The sequence below is a fragment of the Peromyscus californicus genome, unplaced genomic scaffold (assembly GCF_007827085.1).
Source record: "Peromyscus californicus insignis strain IS unplaced genomic scaffold, ASM782708v3 Scaffold_12__1_contigs__length_115047231, whole genome shotgun sequence".
In the NCBI taxonomy this organism is placed as follows: Eukaryota; Metazoa; Chordata; class Mammalia; order Rodentia; family Cricetidae; genus Peromyscus; species Peromyscus californicus.
Genome location: NW_026294413.1, coordinates 51,288,922 through 51,308,085, shown reverse-complemented (window position 1 = coordinate 51,308,085; position 19,164 = coordinate 51,288,922). Strand labels below are relative to the sequence as shown.

Sequence of the window (19,164 nt, the reverse complement as noted above, 5' to 3'; positions counted from 1 at the left end):
CTTTCTGGGTCTTTCCTTATGATTACTCCTAAGCCAAAATAATTCAAGGATTTTTCTCATTTCACTTATCTATTTTTGAAACATTATTGACTGTCTATTGGTTATTAGCTCAAATCTAAAAGTCAAAATATAACATTTAAAACCTTTATCAACTATCTTAAAATATATAATCTCATATCTTTGTATTTTGTATTTCAAATAAATGGAAAAGTAGAAAGTATTATATTCATTACTTGTAAGCATCAACCAGAATTTTAATATTGATCAATGATACTCCTTTGATAAGTGTAAGTTTAGAGGTTGTGTGCATGGTTGTGTGAGTGTGTGACTGTGTATGAATCTGGAGTATATCTTTTCATCTTTAATAGTCTTCACCTACATCCTTGTATATTTCTTTGGTTTTTGTTGTTGTGGTGGTGGTGGTAGTTTATGTAGTCTTTTTAGCTCAACACTATACCCATACAACATGCCTTTAGAATAACAGTAAGCATTATTCAAGCATGAATCCTCTTCATGAATTTTCTAAAATCTATCCCTATTTCCCTACTATGGATCATTTATACCACTTCCAATAATTCAGGCAAAAAAAAAAAAAAAAGGCAATGAACAGTTTTGTGCATGTGCCCTTACATACATGTATAAGATTTTCTTGGCACAGTAGTACACACCTTTCCTAGCACTTGGGAAGTGAAGCTAGGAGATGAATCAGTTCAAGGCCAACTTCTAATATTTAGCAAGTTTGACACCATTATTGGCTTGCAGCTTCTGATAACTCCATCAAAACAGACAGCCAGCAGTGAATAAGAGATTCCACTGATCCACAAGCCTTTCACTGTGAGGCTGGTTAATACTTACTTTCTTTTTAAGTTTTGTTTTGTTTTGTGGTTCTGGAGACCACACTCAGGGCCTCATTGAGGTTTTAATTTGCATTTTCTTCCTTTAAAGCATAATTCCAACCTCCCTTCTTTCCTCAAACCTTGAATTCATCCTATGACTCACTCCTGGAGAAGAGGTTTAGTATACAGACAATCTGTGGCTCTGCTTTCACTAAACATAAATTGCTTTCTGGGAACAAAAGGCATTCATTAATGTGCTCATTAAGATTACTAGCCAGTTTAGATTTACAATAAGTTTCTGAGTTACACTGGTGAAAAAATTATTAAGGGTCCGCAACATGTTTAAAGATACATATGGATCCCTGGGACTGATGCTTGCTAGCTAAAGAATGAGGGTGTTATTCATGCACCATCCCCAAAAGGGAGGCATAAAAGATACATGTTAAAATCTTGGGATAAGAAAATTATTTTTTCTAGTATTACCAAGTATTAAAGCAGTTTTGGCATTCAATCGAATATGCTGATTTGTAATTTTGTGGGGTTGGGGCATCATTATTTAGAAATTTATTTTTAGCTCACAATTTTTTGTTTGTTTGTTTTGGTGCCTGTCCTGGATCTCGCTCTATAGACCAGGCCGGCCTCGAACTCACAGAGATCTGCCTGTCTCTGCCTCTCGAGTGCTGGGATTAAAGGCGTGCGCCACCACCACCAGTAGAAATTTATTTTTATTCAGGATCCTTATACATTACCTAATAGTAGTAACCTCTGTACATGCTTCTGAAATTGACTTGTGCATCAATTCCTGACAAAGCAATACTATTTTAAGAAACACTTTTCCTGACTACACTGTAATTCAACCTAACTACAAGTCAACTTTTATTACCTATTAGGACAAGAATCAACATCATATTTTACACAGAGATAGTACTTAAATATGCATGCAGCTAATGTTTTAGGGAGGAGCACAACTGAACCTTTACTATAAAGTGAAGCTTTTCAGACAAGGTTTATAAAAATAATATTAGTAGATCTAGTCTGAACATGTGGATATGGTTTCTTATGTATAAAAAGGTTAATTTAAAAAGAAAAGTGGTTTCTGAGTACTGAACTTAAGTCCTCATGATTTCTCCTCACATCTGACAATGGAGTTCATTTTTGTTTGTTTGTTTTGTTTTTAAAGGTATTTTATTTTCTCATGAAGCACTATGGAAGGCAGCATGGTGTAGATATGGAAAGAAATAAACCAATGGAAAGTAGGGTCCTGCTTTACTGCTTAAATTCTAACTTTCCTAGAGCTTCTAAGCAAGGCTTTAGCAACGAGCTATTTTAAGCTACAAAGCAAGGAGAAGACAAGTTGAGCTGCTGTGAAACTGTGACCCAAGGTCTGCATTAGGTAGGGTTCTGCTGCACAAATATGTGAGCTGTTCCTTTAATGTCTCAGAAATCTGAATGCCAAGGTTCAATAAATGGGTGTAGCTTGGCACATAAGTACTTGTTTTGAAAGTGCATAACTTAATTTATATCTTTTTAAAATTAAGTCTGATCACTTTCTAAATTTCCCACATCTGAATTTCCATTACTAGTAAACCTTATTTCCCATTTAACTACACATAACCTCCACAGAGATAAAATAGCAACAGTACATGCTCATCTCAGAAATGCAACTTTTAGGTTTGTTTAAGTGGTGTAGAGGGGGAAGAAGGAAACATCCCTACTTGTCTTCACTGCTGTTTTTGATTTCCTCTGCTCAAGGAAACAGGTGGATCCTGGAGGAACAGTGGGCTTTGAACTACTCAAGCCATACTCTCCTCTCCTCCCTATTCTCAGCCTTGAAAACTAAGTCTTAAAGCCACAGTGGCAACTGAAGGTCAGAACGATAGAGCTCCATAGATGTTCATCTCCAAAGAACTGTCGTTATCGGACTCAGCTAGTGGTTCCCTGGAAACCACGGTCACAGGGCCAGTGCTCTGTTACTGCATGTTTGCCTAATTCGGGGCCAGATGGTTGACACTGCAGTTCCCCATGGTGGGAACAGCTGAAAAAGCAAGAAGTCCACCGAAGTCCATGAAAAAAAAAAAAAAAAAAAAAACAAAAGCCAAGGAACATGATGCCATAGGCAGCTTCAAACAGCTCCACTGAATCCAAACAGTCACAGACCTGCTAATTTGGGAGCTGTATTACTAATTACTAACATTTCCCCTACGTGCACGCCAAAATAAGCTCCTTTATTACAAATAATCTCACATATTCCTATGGCTTTACTACCTCTAATATGTCAGTAATTTTAGATCTCTGACTCCAATGTGATCTTTTATGAGTCTAGACTATTAAGCTAATTTTTCTGGCAATTAAAACTATGCTACGTGACTAGGAACCTTACAGAGTCAGTTTGATCCCGGTCTCTCCTTTTAGAAGCTACTGATAAAATCTAGTAACATACAACTAAACATCACTGTAATTCGTAGTTTCTAAAAAGATGGAAATCTTCATGCTTTCTGAGACTGTGGTAAGAATGAAGGAAACAATGCACAGACAGGGGTTGGCTCAGCATGACACATGGCAAGGGCTTGGATGGTGACTGCTCTCATTTCCTCTGCTAACACATCCCCAAAGACCTAAAAATCATTTGAAGTTTTCTCATATTCCTTTCCCTTAAATCCTAAACCCGTTGATACCTCTGTTCTCTCTGGTGTAGAGGACTTTTTTTCCAAATGCATACTACCTTGCCCTAAAGGAAGATTAACCCAGCCCACTGGTGGCCAGTGAGATGTGAATGGAGGACAGCATGGATTTGAATGTTACTAGCAACAACCTACAAAGAGAAGATAATGCGGGCAGAGTCGCAGTTAACCTCTGATGGACATATAGTGTGAGCAAGAAAACTTTTGACTTACTGTTTAAAAGGACATTTCACCATAAAATTCTATTACTTCTCCTGACTGCTGGGGCTTGCCTGTCTTAGTGAGTGTTCTTGCCATCCCCATACAGATATTCAAATGGAATGCCTGGGAGATTATCCTCTCACTTTGTCCTGACTTGTTTAGTAATTCTACCTATTTGATACTTCACAAAGTATCACTAATTTGACCTTAACTCAGGTTCTCTTTATGTTCAGTCTTTCCCATGCTTTATGCCCCTTAAACATTTTCATCTACATGAAACAGTCTGCCTTTCAAAGAGATAGCCCATTCTCAGGGATGATAAAGAGCATGGTCAAGAACACCCCTTATTATACCAAACGAACCAGTCCCAACTTTACAGCCTCAACCACCTTATCTAATGCGTATACATCAAGCCAGTATTTCCCCTTTTCTAAATCATGGGGGCGGGGGGGGGGGGGGGTACCAAGCAACTAAGAAATGCCCCACTGCTCAAAGCCCACTGGCATTATCACAACTAGCCAATCCCAGCTGGGCAGTGGTGTCGCATGCCTTTAATCCCAGCACTCAGAGGCAGAGGTAGGCGGATCTCTGTGAGTTCAAGGCCAGCCTGAACTACAGAGTGAGATTCAGGAAAGGCGCAAAGCTACACAGAGAAATTCTGTCTCAAAAAAAAAAAAAAAACTAGCCAATCCCATTTGTCCTGCCTTGCCTTTCATGGACCCTCTTCCAGCAAAACTCTCAGTGGAGGCTTCCTTATAGCCCATGCTGCTATCTCACACCTGTCAGCTTTCTTTGGAAAATGCAAATAATAAAAAGCTTCAGATAATGTTATCAGCATCTCTCTGTTCTCTTGGTCTCCAACATAAAGCAAAAGCCTGTGGAGACACATCAGATGGGACACTTACAAAACAATAAAAGATACTAAATGGAAATAATTATGATTAAGACTCTCCACAGGACTTGATGAGTAGTTCTGCTTCTAAGTGGTAGTGCTGGGGGTCATATCAGGGCCTACCATGGGCTAAGCATATGCTCTATCACCAAACTACATGCTAGTCCAGCCCAAGATTATCTTCACCAACATCTTAAGTATATTCAATCTGTTCAGAAGAAGAATGCATAGAAGCTAAAGAAGTTAAATTTAAATTAGAAAACTGTTGAGCTACATGAGAAACCAAAATATCTGACTGTCTCTGATGGTGGCAACATGCACAGAGCCGAGCATCCCACTTGTGAAACTCACGTTCCCTGAAACTGAGCAAATGTGGAGTTTCCAACAGCATGAGTCATTCCAACATTCTTATTTCCTCTAGCACTGAGGGTATCTCAGATCAAACCTAAAACCACACACTTTAGAAGACAGTTGGGGGGGCCACGGCCGTCGGACTGAGGGGCTCGGCAGGTCGGCCAGGCTGCGTTCGGTGTCTCAACCCGCAAGCTACACTCCTTAAGAATCAGCTACCCTTGCTTCCTTGTCCATCGTCTCCGCCAATCATGCTGGAACATCTGAGTTCGCTGCCCACCCAGATGGATTACAAGGGCCAGAAGCTAGCTGAACAGATGTTTCAGGGAATTATTCTTTCTTCTGCAGTAGTTGGGTTTATCTACGGGTACGTGGCTGAACAGTTTGCGTGGACTGTCTACATAGTTATGGCCGGATTTGCCTTCTCGTGTTTGCTGACACTTCCTCCATGGCCTATCTATCGCCGACATCCCCTGAAGTGGTTACCTGTTCAAGACTCAGGCCCAGAAGACAAGAAATCATCGGGGGACAGAAAAATGAAGAGACATGCCAAAAATAATTGATCGGCGCTTTCACGATTCAAGTCATATTTTAACTTATAACTGTTTTATACCATCTCTTCATAATCTTGTTATGGAGAACAGGAATATAAGTATGCAATGCTTCTTTCAGGTGTACATGATGAATAAACACCTCATAACTGCTAAAAAAAAAAAAAAAAAAAAAAAAAAAGAAGACAGTTGGGCAGTTTCCTACAAAACTAAACACTGCTTTATAACGTGACCCAACAGTCATTCTCTTACTATGTACACCCTTAGCTAAAGCTGAGATTCACCCTGAACTCTGCACCAGAATGTTAAATACACACATAAGTGTCCAAAACTCAAGGTACATGAGGTAGGTTTCAAAAGAAAACTAGACAAATGATCTGATCTAGAACAAGCACACAATGTTTATTACACAATAATAAAACAGGAAGGGCCAATTAAACCCTGAGAAGAAACTGTCCAGACCATTTTGTGAAGTCAGAGTAACCAACTGGAAAAGGCTACACTGTGAATTCAATTACACGGCATTCCAGGAAAGATAGAAGTACATCAGACAGCAAGAAAACCTTAGTGACTCCCAACCTCAGGGACAGTGAAGGAGAGATGACCAGGGAAACACAGGACTTCTTGGAGTTGGAAAGCTACTCTGTATATGATAATTTAAGTATATTGTATCCACATGTCAAAACTCATAGAACTACAGAACACGGAGCATGAACCTTAACACTGACATTCACCAAATAATGATGTTTTGGTGGCTGAGAGACTGCATATATTGTCTAGTGATGTCATTTGGGTTGTATTTTATATGTTAATATTTAACACTAATGTGTTAACAGAGGGAACCACTGAGGAGGTGATATATTAGAACTCTCCATATAGTCACTCAATTTTTCTTACAAGCCTAAAATTGCATAAAAACTAAATAAACCTCTCGTCAAAGAAAGTTCTTTTTGTAACAGAGACTTCCAGAAAAGCACAACAGATCAAACTGCAGAGAACAAGAGATCATGTGGTGCCCAGTTCCAACTGACGAATCTACAGCACAACTCCTGAACCTAAGGCTCAGGGATCATTACAGAAGAGAGGCTGGGTTTTAAGAGCCGGAGGCATAGGAAGGTTATTGCGTGGTTGTGTCTCCTAGAAATGCAAGAAAGGCTACACTCAACAAGTCTCATCAACATGGCTGCCTAAAAAAGACCTGAACAATGACACCAAGGAAATGATAATGCAGCAGAGGAAAACTTGAGGGCCCTCAACCTAGCCAAAGAACTATGGGCAAGAACAGGGAATGCTTTGAGTAGGAGAATAGTCTTCCCCAGGAAGAATCCCTACAAATGGTTATCTAGAATCAAGTGGTCAGCCCTGAGATCACACATATACAGGTAACATGATACAGATTGGGCAGTGTGTGTGTGTGTGTGTGTGTGTGTGTGTGTGTGTGTGTGTGTGTGTGTTGGTGGTATGTGCACAACATGGGAGAGTTAGGGGGAGGAAAGGGAAGGAGGAAATGATGTAACTAGGTTACAATTTCAAATAAATAAAATTATTATTAGAAAAACAAAAATCTATTACTAACAGTGTTGGTGATGTACGCCTTTAATTCCAGCACTTGGGAAGCAGAGGCTGGGAGAGCTCTGTGAATCTGAAGACACTCTGGTCTACATAGCAAGTTCCAGGCCACTCAGAGCTACACAGTGAGACCCTGTCTCAAAAAAAAAAAAATCTACTAGTAAGAAGACAAAGCCAAAACAGACTCAGCTGTGTTAGTCAAAAGAGAGGATGCCTATCACTGTTTCCCTAAAAGCAGCACTAGATGTCAGAAGAGTCCTGCTATAATCCACAAGCCAAACCCACTATAGCTAATACATTAGTAGATATAAGTAGTGAATAAAAACAAAGTATTCTTGAGGGGATAGGTAATCTTAATAGCCAAATATAAGGAAGTTAATTTGATCCCAAGAGATACAGGAGAAAGCATCCCACTGAGAAAGTCCAGACAACAGATGAAAGTATCTATCTGTTGCTGTGGAATTCCCATACCATTCTGGCACACGCTTTGCGCTGCCTGCAGAAGCATAGTTTGCTGTTTTTCCCAGGCTCCGGATGATGTCACAACTCGCAGGGGAGCTCTGACTTAGCTTATTAGTCAGTTCTTGAACCAATATTAAGAACATCCACTGTCGCTAGACAGTGGTGGCATATGCCTTTAATCCCAGCACTTGGGAGGCAAAGAAAACTGGATCTTTGAATTTGAGGCCAGCCAAGTCTACACAGTGAGTTCTAGGACAGCCAGAACTGTTACTCAGAGAAACCCTATCTCAAATAAATAAATAAATAAATAAATAAATAAAATATCCACTGTCAAGTTTATTACCTGCCTACCGCCAATTTTTGTCTGCTATACAGTTTTTAAAAGATACCTTTTAATGTTATGTGTATGACTGTTTTGCCTGTGTATATGTAAGTGCACTGTGTGTATGTCTAGTGTCCCCAGAGGCCAGAAGTTGACACTGGATGTCTTGGAACTGAAGTTAAAGACAGTTGTAAACCATGTGGGATGGTAGGAACTCAACCTGGGTCCTCTGCAAGAAAAACGTGTGCACTTAACTACTGAGCCGCTTTTCCAGCTGTACTTCGGTGTGGTTTTTATATACAGCCAGTCCTACAGCTACCGGACCACTCCCCCATACTTCTGCTTTAGTGTGTACTATTCCTGACACCATTTACACCACTACTCCTACTTCACAGCCTCAGTGCCCTCAGGTTTTAAGGAATTTTTACCAATGGATTCTCCTTTTTTGAGAGAAGAGAAACAAGGCATAGGCCACTGGGGTGATATGTCAGCCTGGTACTGTGTCTTCCCCTCAGCAGAATACACAGCTACAGCGACCAGGGCAGTGTACTGTGATTAACTACTTAATAGTCACACTGAAGCCAGTGACTGGTCTCAAGCAACAAATGTTAACAGAAATCTGTCAGAGACTCATAAAAGTACATGAGTATCTGCCACATCTGTGAGTACTGTGGGAGGGGAAACCTTAAGAGACTCCCATCTGACCCTGAAAAGCAAGTTAGCAAAAGAAGGTGATGCTAAGAAAGTGTGTGAGCACACGTGAAGACAAAAACCAAGACAAACACTTTCCTTGCCATGTTCGCAGAGGATAGAAAAATCTAGAACGCAAGTCTATTACTACTGGTTATTCAACAGCAAAGAAAGTAGCACCTTAGCTATAAGAAAACAACAATAATAAGACACAAGGTAACATACACTTCCATTTCCTTACCTGTTGTGTTCCATCTGCACTTACAATGGGGGCAGACAGAAGAGAGATGTCGCTACTTAAAATCTGAGCTGTGTCTAGCAACGGTGGGTGTTCTGCCATTATCAATAAGGCATTGATACACCGGATAGCCCTCCAACTCTGCAAAACAAAAAGACGAGACACTGATGTGTATACATCCAGAGAACACATTAAAATGCACTCAGGAATTGCCTCACTAACAGACATACTGTCCAAGGAAATCCAAAACGACCTCCTGACTACTTTTTTTCAAACAACTCTTTGAGAAAATGTATTCCTTAAACCAACCAAGGTAACTATTAGTACATTATATATACTAACCCTAACACTAATACCAGAACCTCTCTTAAAATTCATGTCTGTTTCTCCACCCTTCCATCCCAGATAGTGGTTATTTAATTCAACCATCACAGTTTCATCTACACTCTATGAGAGGTATCAAAGCACAATGGCTGAATGAGGCAACTCTACCTCTGACATGTTTCTTTGAGCAGACAAGGGAATTACAAAGAGCCAATCTCTCTGTCATCTTGTTTGCCTTGAGGCACTACACAAAAAGAATTATGATTTCTCACTGAATACTGATACAAAGTAAAACAGTTTTGTTTTTTTTTTTAAAGAACTTACTGAGGATTAGGATAAGAACCTTCAAGTTTTAAGTTTTAAGCTCTTACATTATTCATTCATCTCTTTCATTATTCTTTTATAAGTGAGAACAACTTACTTTTTGTTAATGAAAGGATGTTTGCATGCATTTAGAAACCTTTAATGGCAGATGCACTAGCACTCATATAGCAAGGTGGGATGGCAGAGGATTAGTCTATACAGCATGAACCAATAAAACATCAGCAACCAAGCAAACTGAACATAGTCATACATGTTACTAAGTCTAGGCTGAGCTGTAAAATAAACATTTTTGAATGTTTTCAGCATTCACCAATTCAATGCTAAGGGGCAAAACATTCAACTTCCATAGATGAAATTTACTTTTTTTTAAATTTTAAACTGTTGACTCTCCCAGAAACTCTTAAAGAAGTTGATTCAACTTGAAAACGATTATCTGTATTAGAAACTGCTCTGAGACTTTACAAACTGCATTCAACACAGGTACTTATTGATGATTTCATACTGAAAACCCTAACAGGGAACGTCTTACATCATTAGCTGCCTTATAAAAAGGTATGCCACTTAACAGTGTTTATACTACATACATACACACAAGAACAAACTAACTTCTGGCATAACATGCACTACTAAATTACTTAGAGACTGATAAACCCCAACACTCTGAGTCACATCAAATAATTTCTGTGGAATTTACAAATAACTATAAGGTGGCAAAGAGTCACTGTGATATTTTGACACATTTGTTAAGTCTAATAATTTTATTATATAAGAGAAAAAACATTTCCAGCAAGTAAGCTCACAAAGAGAGCTTCTGTAAGTACTTCATTTCTGTTCCTCCCTTCCTCTTTCGTTTTCTTCCTCCGCCTCCTTGCTACATTGGCAAAGAATCAACAGATGGACTCTTACTTCAACCCTCCTCCTGGATAGCAGGATAGCAGCGTATCCTGCTATGGTAACCTGGATACCTGGGGCCACAAGTATTTGCCTTCCTCCTTCTCCCTGCACTCATTTTTCTTTATTCTTTTCGTGTGTGTGTGTGTGTGTGTGTGTGTGTGTGTGTGTGTGTGTGTGTGTGTGTAGTTTATGTGAGTGTGGGTATTATGTACATGCAATGGCACAGTATGGAAACAAAAGTCAACTTTCAGTTGTTGGTTCTAGCCTTTCCACTACATTTGAGACAGGATCTCTTGTTCATCACTGCATATACCAGGCCAGCTAGCCCCTGAGCTTCTAGGTATTCTTTTGTCTCCACCTTCCATTTCCCCACAGGGTTTCTTTGTGCAACAGTCCTGACTGTCCTGGAACTCGCTTTGTAGATCAGGCTGGTCTTGAACTCAGCATTCCACCTGCCTCTGCCTCCTGAGTGCTGGGATTAAAGGCATGTGCCACTGCCTGGCTGTTAGGTTTTGGTTTTTTGAGGTAGTCTCACTCTGTAGCCCAGACTGACCTCAAACTTGAGGTGATCTTCCTGTCTCAGGCTAGAGTGCTGAGATTATAGGAATGAGGGGGATATCATGCATCACCTCCAGAATTTTCTTTTTTTTTCTTTTTTTTTTTTTTTTTGTATTTTGCGATTACTTGGCATTTCTGTTTTGCTATTTTGTCCTGGCTATATACCTGAGTATGTCATCAAATTCATGACAATCCTTTTCTCTCTGGTTCTCAGCGATTACAGTCATGCATCACTAAACCTAACTTCATCTTTCTTAGTAAGAATGTTTGGAGAGATGGCTAAATGATTAAGTCCACTGGCTCTTCCAGAGGACCAGGGTTCAGTTCCTAACACCCACATGGTGACTCACAACTATACCTCTAGTCTCACAACATACCAAAGCTTTATTTATGAACTTGTTTCCTTTAGGGCCATAAGTAACCATCACACGTAAGGATGATGGTTACTTAAGTTTATAAATTTTAGCCCTGCAACTCAAATACTGCATTTGATAGCCTATACTCTTTGTGCAGAAATAGTCAACTTCATTCAATCTATTCTAATTTTGCTACTAATATTCTACATCCTTATCTTGTCTAAGGAACCAAACCAGCTCTCTGTTATAGTTACACATCTCTTTTCCCGTCTTATAATGTAATATCTGATATACGCAAACAAAGTAGGACTGGTGTATGGTGCTTGTTAATGTTCCTGGAGTAAACAGCCCACCTGTTTTCAAGCTGAAAGTACATGAGCTTGCTCTATGCTCTAACTCACAATGTAGAACACACACTGGCTAAAAAGTATCCTACAAAAATCTGTGAAGTGTTAATACTATCTGTATAAAAGTAAAGGTGACTCCAGTATACCACTGCCAAAATTAATTCTAAAACGTAACACAGTTGAGTATGTTCATAGATATGGCAAAGAAAAAGATTTCTCAAATAAGGTATAAAATATACTTCTCAAATCACAAAGGAAAATAATATTCAGATTTCATTAAGAACTACATTTAAAAATGTCTTTAATGGAATGAAATGTAAGCTGCAGACTGAGGAGATAGTTACAACACAGACAACTGAAGGAATCCAAGGTGCCAATAAACAAAATGTTCAAAATCATTTATTGGTTGGAAAAGTAAATAAATCTAGAGTGGCATGACACACAACTGGGTAGGTTCCTTTAGGATGAGAATAGAATGGCATGACATACAACTGGATAGGTTCCTTCAGGATGAGAATAGAATGGCATGACACACGACTGGGTAGGTTCCTTTAGGATGAAAACAGAATGGCATGACATATGACTAGTAGGTTCCTTTAGGATGCGCCTCTATAAGACTGACAATGGCAAGTAGCAGTGACACTGGAGTAACCAACAAAGTCCTAAGGTCATCCTGAAAAAAACTCCAGTATCTACCAAAGTCCGTTTCTTTCTGGTGCTAGGGTTTGAAGGCAGGTCCTTGCCCAAGCTAGGCAGGCATACTACCACTTAGATCTACAGTCCTATCTACCAAAGCTGGACAGATGCAGGTAGTTGATGCTCAGTTTATGATCTGATTACGAAGACTCAGCAAATGCCCAAAAGTAATGTATGCACATGTGGACCAACACACAAGTACAAGAGCTTGTAGCAACATGATTTGTCAGTAGTCTTTTAAAACCATATACAATCTAAACAGCCCTTAGAAATCATCCAATCTATTCAATAACTATATAAACCAAGGAAAGTGATTCAGAAAATATGAATAAAATTTCACAAATAGAATGTGAGTGAAAAATAAAGAGAATATACTCTTCAACTTCGTAGGAAGTTCAAAAATAGAGTCGATCTAGTGTTAAAAATCAGCACACCAGTTGCCTTTGAGGAGTTAAGATGGGAGGTGGGAGGCAGTTGCTGGGATACTGACTCTGTTCTGTGTCTTGATCCAGGGGCTATTACATGGGTCATAACCACTGAATTTTAAGCACTGCACAAGCACTGTTCTACATGTGGTATTTTTCAAGAAATTAATGTTTGAAAGTTAAAATGGCCACATGATCATCTCAAATCTTCCAGTAAAAGCATTTGATAAATAGTCACTAATAAAAAATAAAAACTGGGAACACAAGAATAAAAATAAATAAATAAAAGGCTACACATGAAAACCCACAGGGAAGATTATACTTTTTTTTTGGTTTTTCAAGACAGGGTTTCTCTATGAAGCCTTGGCTGTCCTGGAACTCACTCTGTAGACCAGGCTGGCCTTGAACTCATAGAGATCTGCCTGCTTCTGCCTCCCAAGTGGTAATTCAGAATACTTATTTCAAATAGTATTTCACTTATTATACTGCTACTATATATTTATTGCATGTTTTCGGCTTCATAAAGACAACTTCCTTCAAGTTATTTCATTTGACTCTATTTATCCTCTATACTATCTCCCCGAAAGCTCCCCTCTTTCCCACAGACGCTCATCCTCTTCCTCCCCCAGTGTCTCTTCTGCTTTCATGTCATTCACTCACATTCATATATCTGTGTACATTTACATAGTATATACATAATATAACATGTGTAATAAATAATAGAAATGCTTTTGTGTCTCTATATAAAGTCTAGATCCAAAAGTGAAAGGAAACGTAATATTTGTCTTTCACCGTCTGGCTTATATTGCTTAACATGCTGAACGTCCAACTGTTTCATCACTGTAATATTTTTTGCTTCTATTTCATAATTTCTGCCCTAATCTTTACTATCTTTCCATTCAGCCTCTGGCTCCCAGTTGCATACTCATGAGCAAGTGCACCTGCACACACATGCACACCCACCCCACCACCACACATTCTCAAAGAAATGCTTTCATTGTACTCCATAGTTTCTCGTATCTTGTGATTTTGTTTCCATTCAAATTCTAGAATTATTTTCTAATGTCCCTCATTTTTTAATGATCCATTCAATACTGTTGTTCCATGATTTTTCTCTTGCTGCTAATTTCTAGTTTTATTAAAATGTGATCATTTAGAATATAAGAAAGTATTTCAGTTTTCTTGTACTCTTTAAACTTGCTTTGTGTTCTAAAATATGGTCCTTTTCAAAGAAAGTTCCATGGGCTTCTGAGGGAAAAAAAAAGGTACTCTACAATGTTTGGATACAATATTCTGTTGATGTCTGTTAAGTCCATTTGATCTATAATATCACTTAACTTTATTGATTTTTTGTTTTTGCATGACTGGTCTACTGATGAGAGTAGGATACTTATTTTACCTACTACCATAGATTGAGGTCAACCTGTGTCTTTCTATCCACTGCTATTTATCTTACGAAATAGGATACATCCATATGCAGCACCTGTACATTTAGAATTGAAATACCTTCTTGAGGGATTGTTCCCTTAAACAGTATGATTGTCTATCTCTATCATAATTTTAGTTTGAAGTCTTTGTCTGGTATTAGTATTTCCTACACCCACTAGCTTTCTAGCTCTATTTACTTGGACTATCTTTTCTACCCTTTTACCCTAAGGCTGTGTTTACCTTTGACAGCTACATTTGCTTCCGGTAGACAATACACAGATGGCTCTGGGCTTCCTTGCTGCTTTGCTGTTGCTTGAAACAGGGTGTAGCACTGGCTGTCCTGGAACTCAGAGATCCACCTGCCTCTGCCTCCTGAGGACTGGGAATAAAAGCGTGCGCCACCATGTTCTTGGGTCTGGTGTTTTAATCCAACCTACTAGTCGTTCATTTTCTTCTAAGTAGAGAACTGACACTATGGACACTTAGTGTTGAAAACTATGCATATGTTTTTGTAATATCTGGTACTTTCCTAACCATTTGCTAACCTAGTGAGTATAGCCTTTCCTGTGGGTTCACAAGTTTATCTCTCTATTCAGTGTGGAAAATCCCTTCAAGTATCTTTCCTGGTGCTTATGTAGTAGCCATAAATGCCGTTATCATGGAAACTTTTCCTTCTTCAGTTATTAAGGATACCCTGCTAGGTATAGTACATCTGGCTGATATATCTTGTTCTTTATGCTCACGGCTTCTAGAGCCTCTGTTGCGAAGTCCACTGTTCTAGTTTTCTTTCTGTTGCTGTCATAAAACACTGACAAAAAGCAACTTTCAGAAAGAAAGGATTTGACATACACTTCCAGGTCACTGAGGGGAATCAGGGCACAAACTGAGCAGGAACTTCAGGGCAGGCCTGCTTGCTATTCCATGTAGCATTACCTCTAACCAGGACACTCACTCACAGCCAAGGAAATACACAGAAATTACGGAGAAATGCTGCTTGCTGGCTCATTTGCTTGCTTATTCTTATGCTCATGCAGAACTTGTTTCCTTGTATGGTCCAGAACCAACTGCCTAGGGAATGATGCCATCCACTGTGGGCTGGGCCATCCTATGTCAATTAGCAAATCAAGAAAATTTCCCCAAGATATCCCAAGGACCAATCTGATCTAAGGAATGCCTCAACTGAGACTCTTTTCAGGTGAATTCTAGGTTGTGTCATTTGACAATTAAAGCTAACAAGGACATCCACTGTCATCTTGATGGATCTGCCTTTCTTTATATGTATCTGGTGCTTCTGACAGCTCTCAACATTGTTCTGTATGCTTAGTGTTTTAAGCATAGTATAATGTGACAGATTCTTCTTTTGACCCTATTCATTTGTTTCTCTAAATGCCTCGTGTATCTTATAGCAACCTCTTTTGGATGAAAAATACTTTGGAAATTTTCTGCTATGATTTTCTTGAATACATCATCTCAGCCTTTTGTTCCTTGTTGTTGTCCTACACCAATGATTTATAAATATGGTCTTATAATTGTGTCCCATAGATCTCCCACGTTGTTTATGCTGTCCTATTTATTTCCTATTTATTTGTAATTGTCTGAGTAATTCTAATTCATTTAGCTTCTCATTAAGCTCTGGCATTATCTTCCATTTAATTTATTACTGGTAAGGCTTCCTACTGAACTTTTTATTTCATTTATTGAGATTTTAATTTCCAAATTTCAACTTTTTTTCAATATTTCTACCTCTACTTAGTTCCTCTTTCATGTTCTGAATTGAGTTCCCTATTTCATCCAGCTGTTTGTGTTCACTTTGAATATGTCAAGAAATTTATTCATATCCTCTTGGATTTCATTCAACATTCTTACAATTATTCTTTTGAATACTTTGTTGGGATTTTCATTTAATTCTCTCTCACTGGAGTCAATTACTATGGAATTAGTAATTTTAAGCAGTCCTGTTGCTTTGACTTTTCATATTTCTTGTGTTTCGGTTTTGGGACTTGTCTGGGATTAGGTTGGTTGAAATTTTTTCAATCACATCTTTTCTTTTGGTAAGGATTTACAATGTTCAAATGAGACTAGATTGTGGTAGGATTGAGATTTTATTTTCCCCATGATGACACCAATTTTTGACACCCATATTCAATGCAGTTACAGAAGAACAGCTATGTAACAAAGAAAAAAGGCATTTAAATTAGAAAGAAAGAAGTACAATGATCTGTGTTATCTGTAGAAAATGTAAGGACTTCACAAAAGCTAATAAAAATTACCAAAATTCTAGGATATAGAATAAATGTAGAAAAATGAGTTGTTACTATATTACTAACAATGGATAATCTGAGAAAGAAATCAAGAAGACTTAATGTGCACTAGCCCCAAAAAGAATACAGATGGGCCAGAGACATAGCTCCTCAGGGGAAAGCACAAGCCTTGTGGGCCTGACACCCCAACTTCAATCTCCAGAAGTGTGTAAAAAGCTAGAAGGACAGCAGCACACATCTGTACCCCAGCACTCTTCTGTCGAAATGGGAGGCAGAGGCAAGAATCACTTGGGAGCTCTTAGGCCAGCTGGCCTGGAATATGGAGCACAACCCACCTGCAGAAACAAGACAGAGTTGTCCTCTGACCTCCACACTTACACTCTGGCATGTGCACATGCATGCACACATGCACAAACATGCACAATAAGTAAGTAAATAAATAAATACTTAAAGAAATTTTGCCAAGGAAGTAAGACTTGTACTCTGAAACTACAATATAACACTGAAAAGGGGAAAGATACAAGTAAGAAGAAAATACCCTATGTTCATTTATATAAAGATTTATTTTGAAGATCTTCAAACTCTTCAAGTGATCTGCAGATTCACTGACACAACAATTTTCAAAGATGTCTCCTCTTATAAGAACATTAATTTCATCGGGGGAGCTCCACCTTTATGAACTCATCTCATCTCGTTATCTTCCCAAAGCCCTGCCTCGTGGCATCATCACACTGAGGGTTAAGACACTCAAATAATAACTTTAGAGATACACAGTCAAAACTTAACCGCCATTACCTCTTTTCTAAATTCATGTCTTTTTCATTCTGTCCCAATGGTCCCAAAAGTCTTAATCTGTTCTAGTATTAATTCTAAAATTGAAAATTTCATCAACATCAACTACATCAAAAATTGGGAAAAACTCATGATTTATCCCAAGGCAATTCTTTTCCTTTGAACTTGTGAACCCATTTAAATTGTGTGCTTACAAAATATAATGGTGGGATATACACGGGATAGATGCCCTGCACCCCCCCCAAAAAAAAGCAGCCTAAAACCAAGCACTACAAATACCATTAGCTCTAAAGGCTTGAGGATAATTATCTTTGGTTTAATGCTGTTTTCCTGACCTACTAGGATCCCCCACCCACACAGCCCGACAAGGTGGCCCATCCCTTCTAACTAGGGAAGCCTGACTTATGCAGCTGTTGGGGCCCTGACAATAAGGCTCTGCCATGTGGCAGTCCTTTAAGTCCCACATGGGCTATGCATAGTAAATGACACAATCTCACTACCTGGGAGGCTAACACAGGAAGATCACCATGAGTTTCAGGCTACCCTGGGTTATATACACAGTGAGTTCCAGACCATCCTCAGCCTCAGAATGGGTCTCAAAAAATTAAAATTCTTCTAAGTAAATACCAAACTGTATTTGTGAAAACTATGTTTATAAAAATATCAAAGCATAAATACAATCCAGCCAAGTATGTTGCCCTTTTACAACAAGGATCACCTTTTCTGCACTGCCCAATAACATGTTTCTCAATTTCTCCCAAGACTTCCTCAGCGTGACCTTTACCAACCACATTTCTATGAAAATTCTGCCTAGGGTGGGGTGTCCTCTAAGAAGAAGGGCATTTTCTCTCCCCACTCTCCCCCCTCCTCTCTTTTCTTCTCTCTCTCTCTCTCTCTCTCTCTCTCTCTCTCTCTCTCTCTCTCCCCCCCTCTTTTGTGAGTCTTCACTAGAATTACCCACAGCAACACTTCAGCTTTTCCAGTCTCTACTTTCTGCCATTGATAGTCACTTCTGTATTTCTAGGTATTTGCTACAACAATACCCCATTTCTTGGTACCAATTACTGTCTTACTCTGCAGCTTCTACTGCAAAATACCACTGTCTAGGAGGCTCAAAAACAGACATTATTTCAAACAGTCCAGAAGTCTAAACACTCCAAAACCGTATTATGATGACCAAGTCCTCCAGGACAATCTGAAGACTAAATTTCAGAAAATATATAAAATAATACCCTGTTTTTAACATTGAGTAAAGTCAATGATGTATTTTGTTAGGTTTCTTTATTAATTCATTTACTGTGTGTACCCACATGCGATCACATGCATGTGGAGGCCAGACTACAACTCCTGTGAGTTGATCCTCTGGAAAAACAGCAAGTATTCTTACCCAATGACCCATCTGTCCAGCCCCAATAACACTGTTAATTTTAGCCCAGAAAAATTTTCCACTGAACATGTTCAATTATGTAAGAGCCATGTTCTTATTAGAAGAGCCATAAATGTTTCAATAACTATTAATTCATCACCTGTGTTATCTCTGGTCGTAGTCAACTGATTCTTCTTCTAAGTGTGGTTTGTAATTTTCTGCTTCTTTACAGTTTTAGTACTTTTGATTAACAGTGTTGGGTGATTTTTCCTGGGGAAATGTGAATAAATGCCTATTTATTCCTGACATCCATGTCAGGCAGGGAAATGCTACCACACAAATCTAGCCTGGTGAATTAGTGAGTTTATTTGGGTTATTTACAGTAGTAAGGGAGAGTGGGGAGTTAGTTATAGGAGCATGGATGACTCAAGAGCAGCTGCATCACCAAAGCACCACCCCAGCATAAGTGATAATTTACAATCAGAGAGTCTCCTCTCACTAGTAACTGTTATTGTTTACATAGCCTGGTGAATCGTGTCAGTTTCAGGAACCTCCTGAGACTTATGAAGCTCTTCAAGGTCTGAATCTTCAAAGTTTTGT

The 19,164-nt window shown here is 38.8% G+C and overlaps 2 protein-coding genes across 4 annotated transcripts in view; one reads left to right on the top strand and one right to left on the bottom strand.

The window, feature by feature from the left end:
* Fndc3a (fibronectin type III domain containing 3A) overlaps positions 1-19,164 on the bottom strand; it is a 164,493-nt gene that overhangs the window by 131,244 nt on the left and 14,085 nt on the right. For all 3 annotated transcript variants that reach the window (XM_052732786.1, XM_052732784.1, XM_052732785.1), the window contains one exon: positions 8,797-8,934. In XM_052732786.1, the coding sequence (XP_052588746.1) occupies positions 8,797-8,895 (99 nt within the window). In that variant the 5' untranslated portion in view covers positions 8,896-8,934. The remainder of the gene's footprint in view (positions 1-8,796; positions 8,935-19,164) is intronic.
* Positions 5,093-5,661, top strand: LOC128107184 (signal peptidase complex subunit 1). The gene has a single exon (XM_052732789.1). The coding sequence runs from the start codon at positions 5,213-5,215 to the stop codon at positions 5,522-5,524; it is 312 nt and encodes a 103-aa protein (XP_052588749.1). The 5' UTR covers positions 5,093-5,212; the 3' UTR covers positions 5,525-5,661.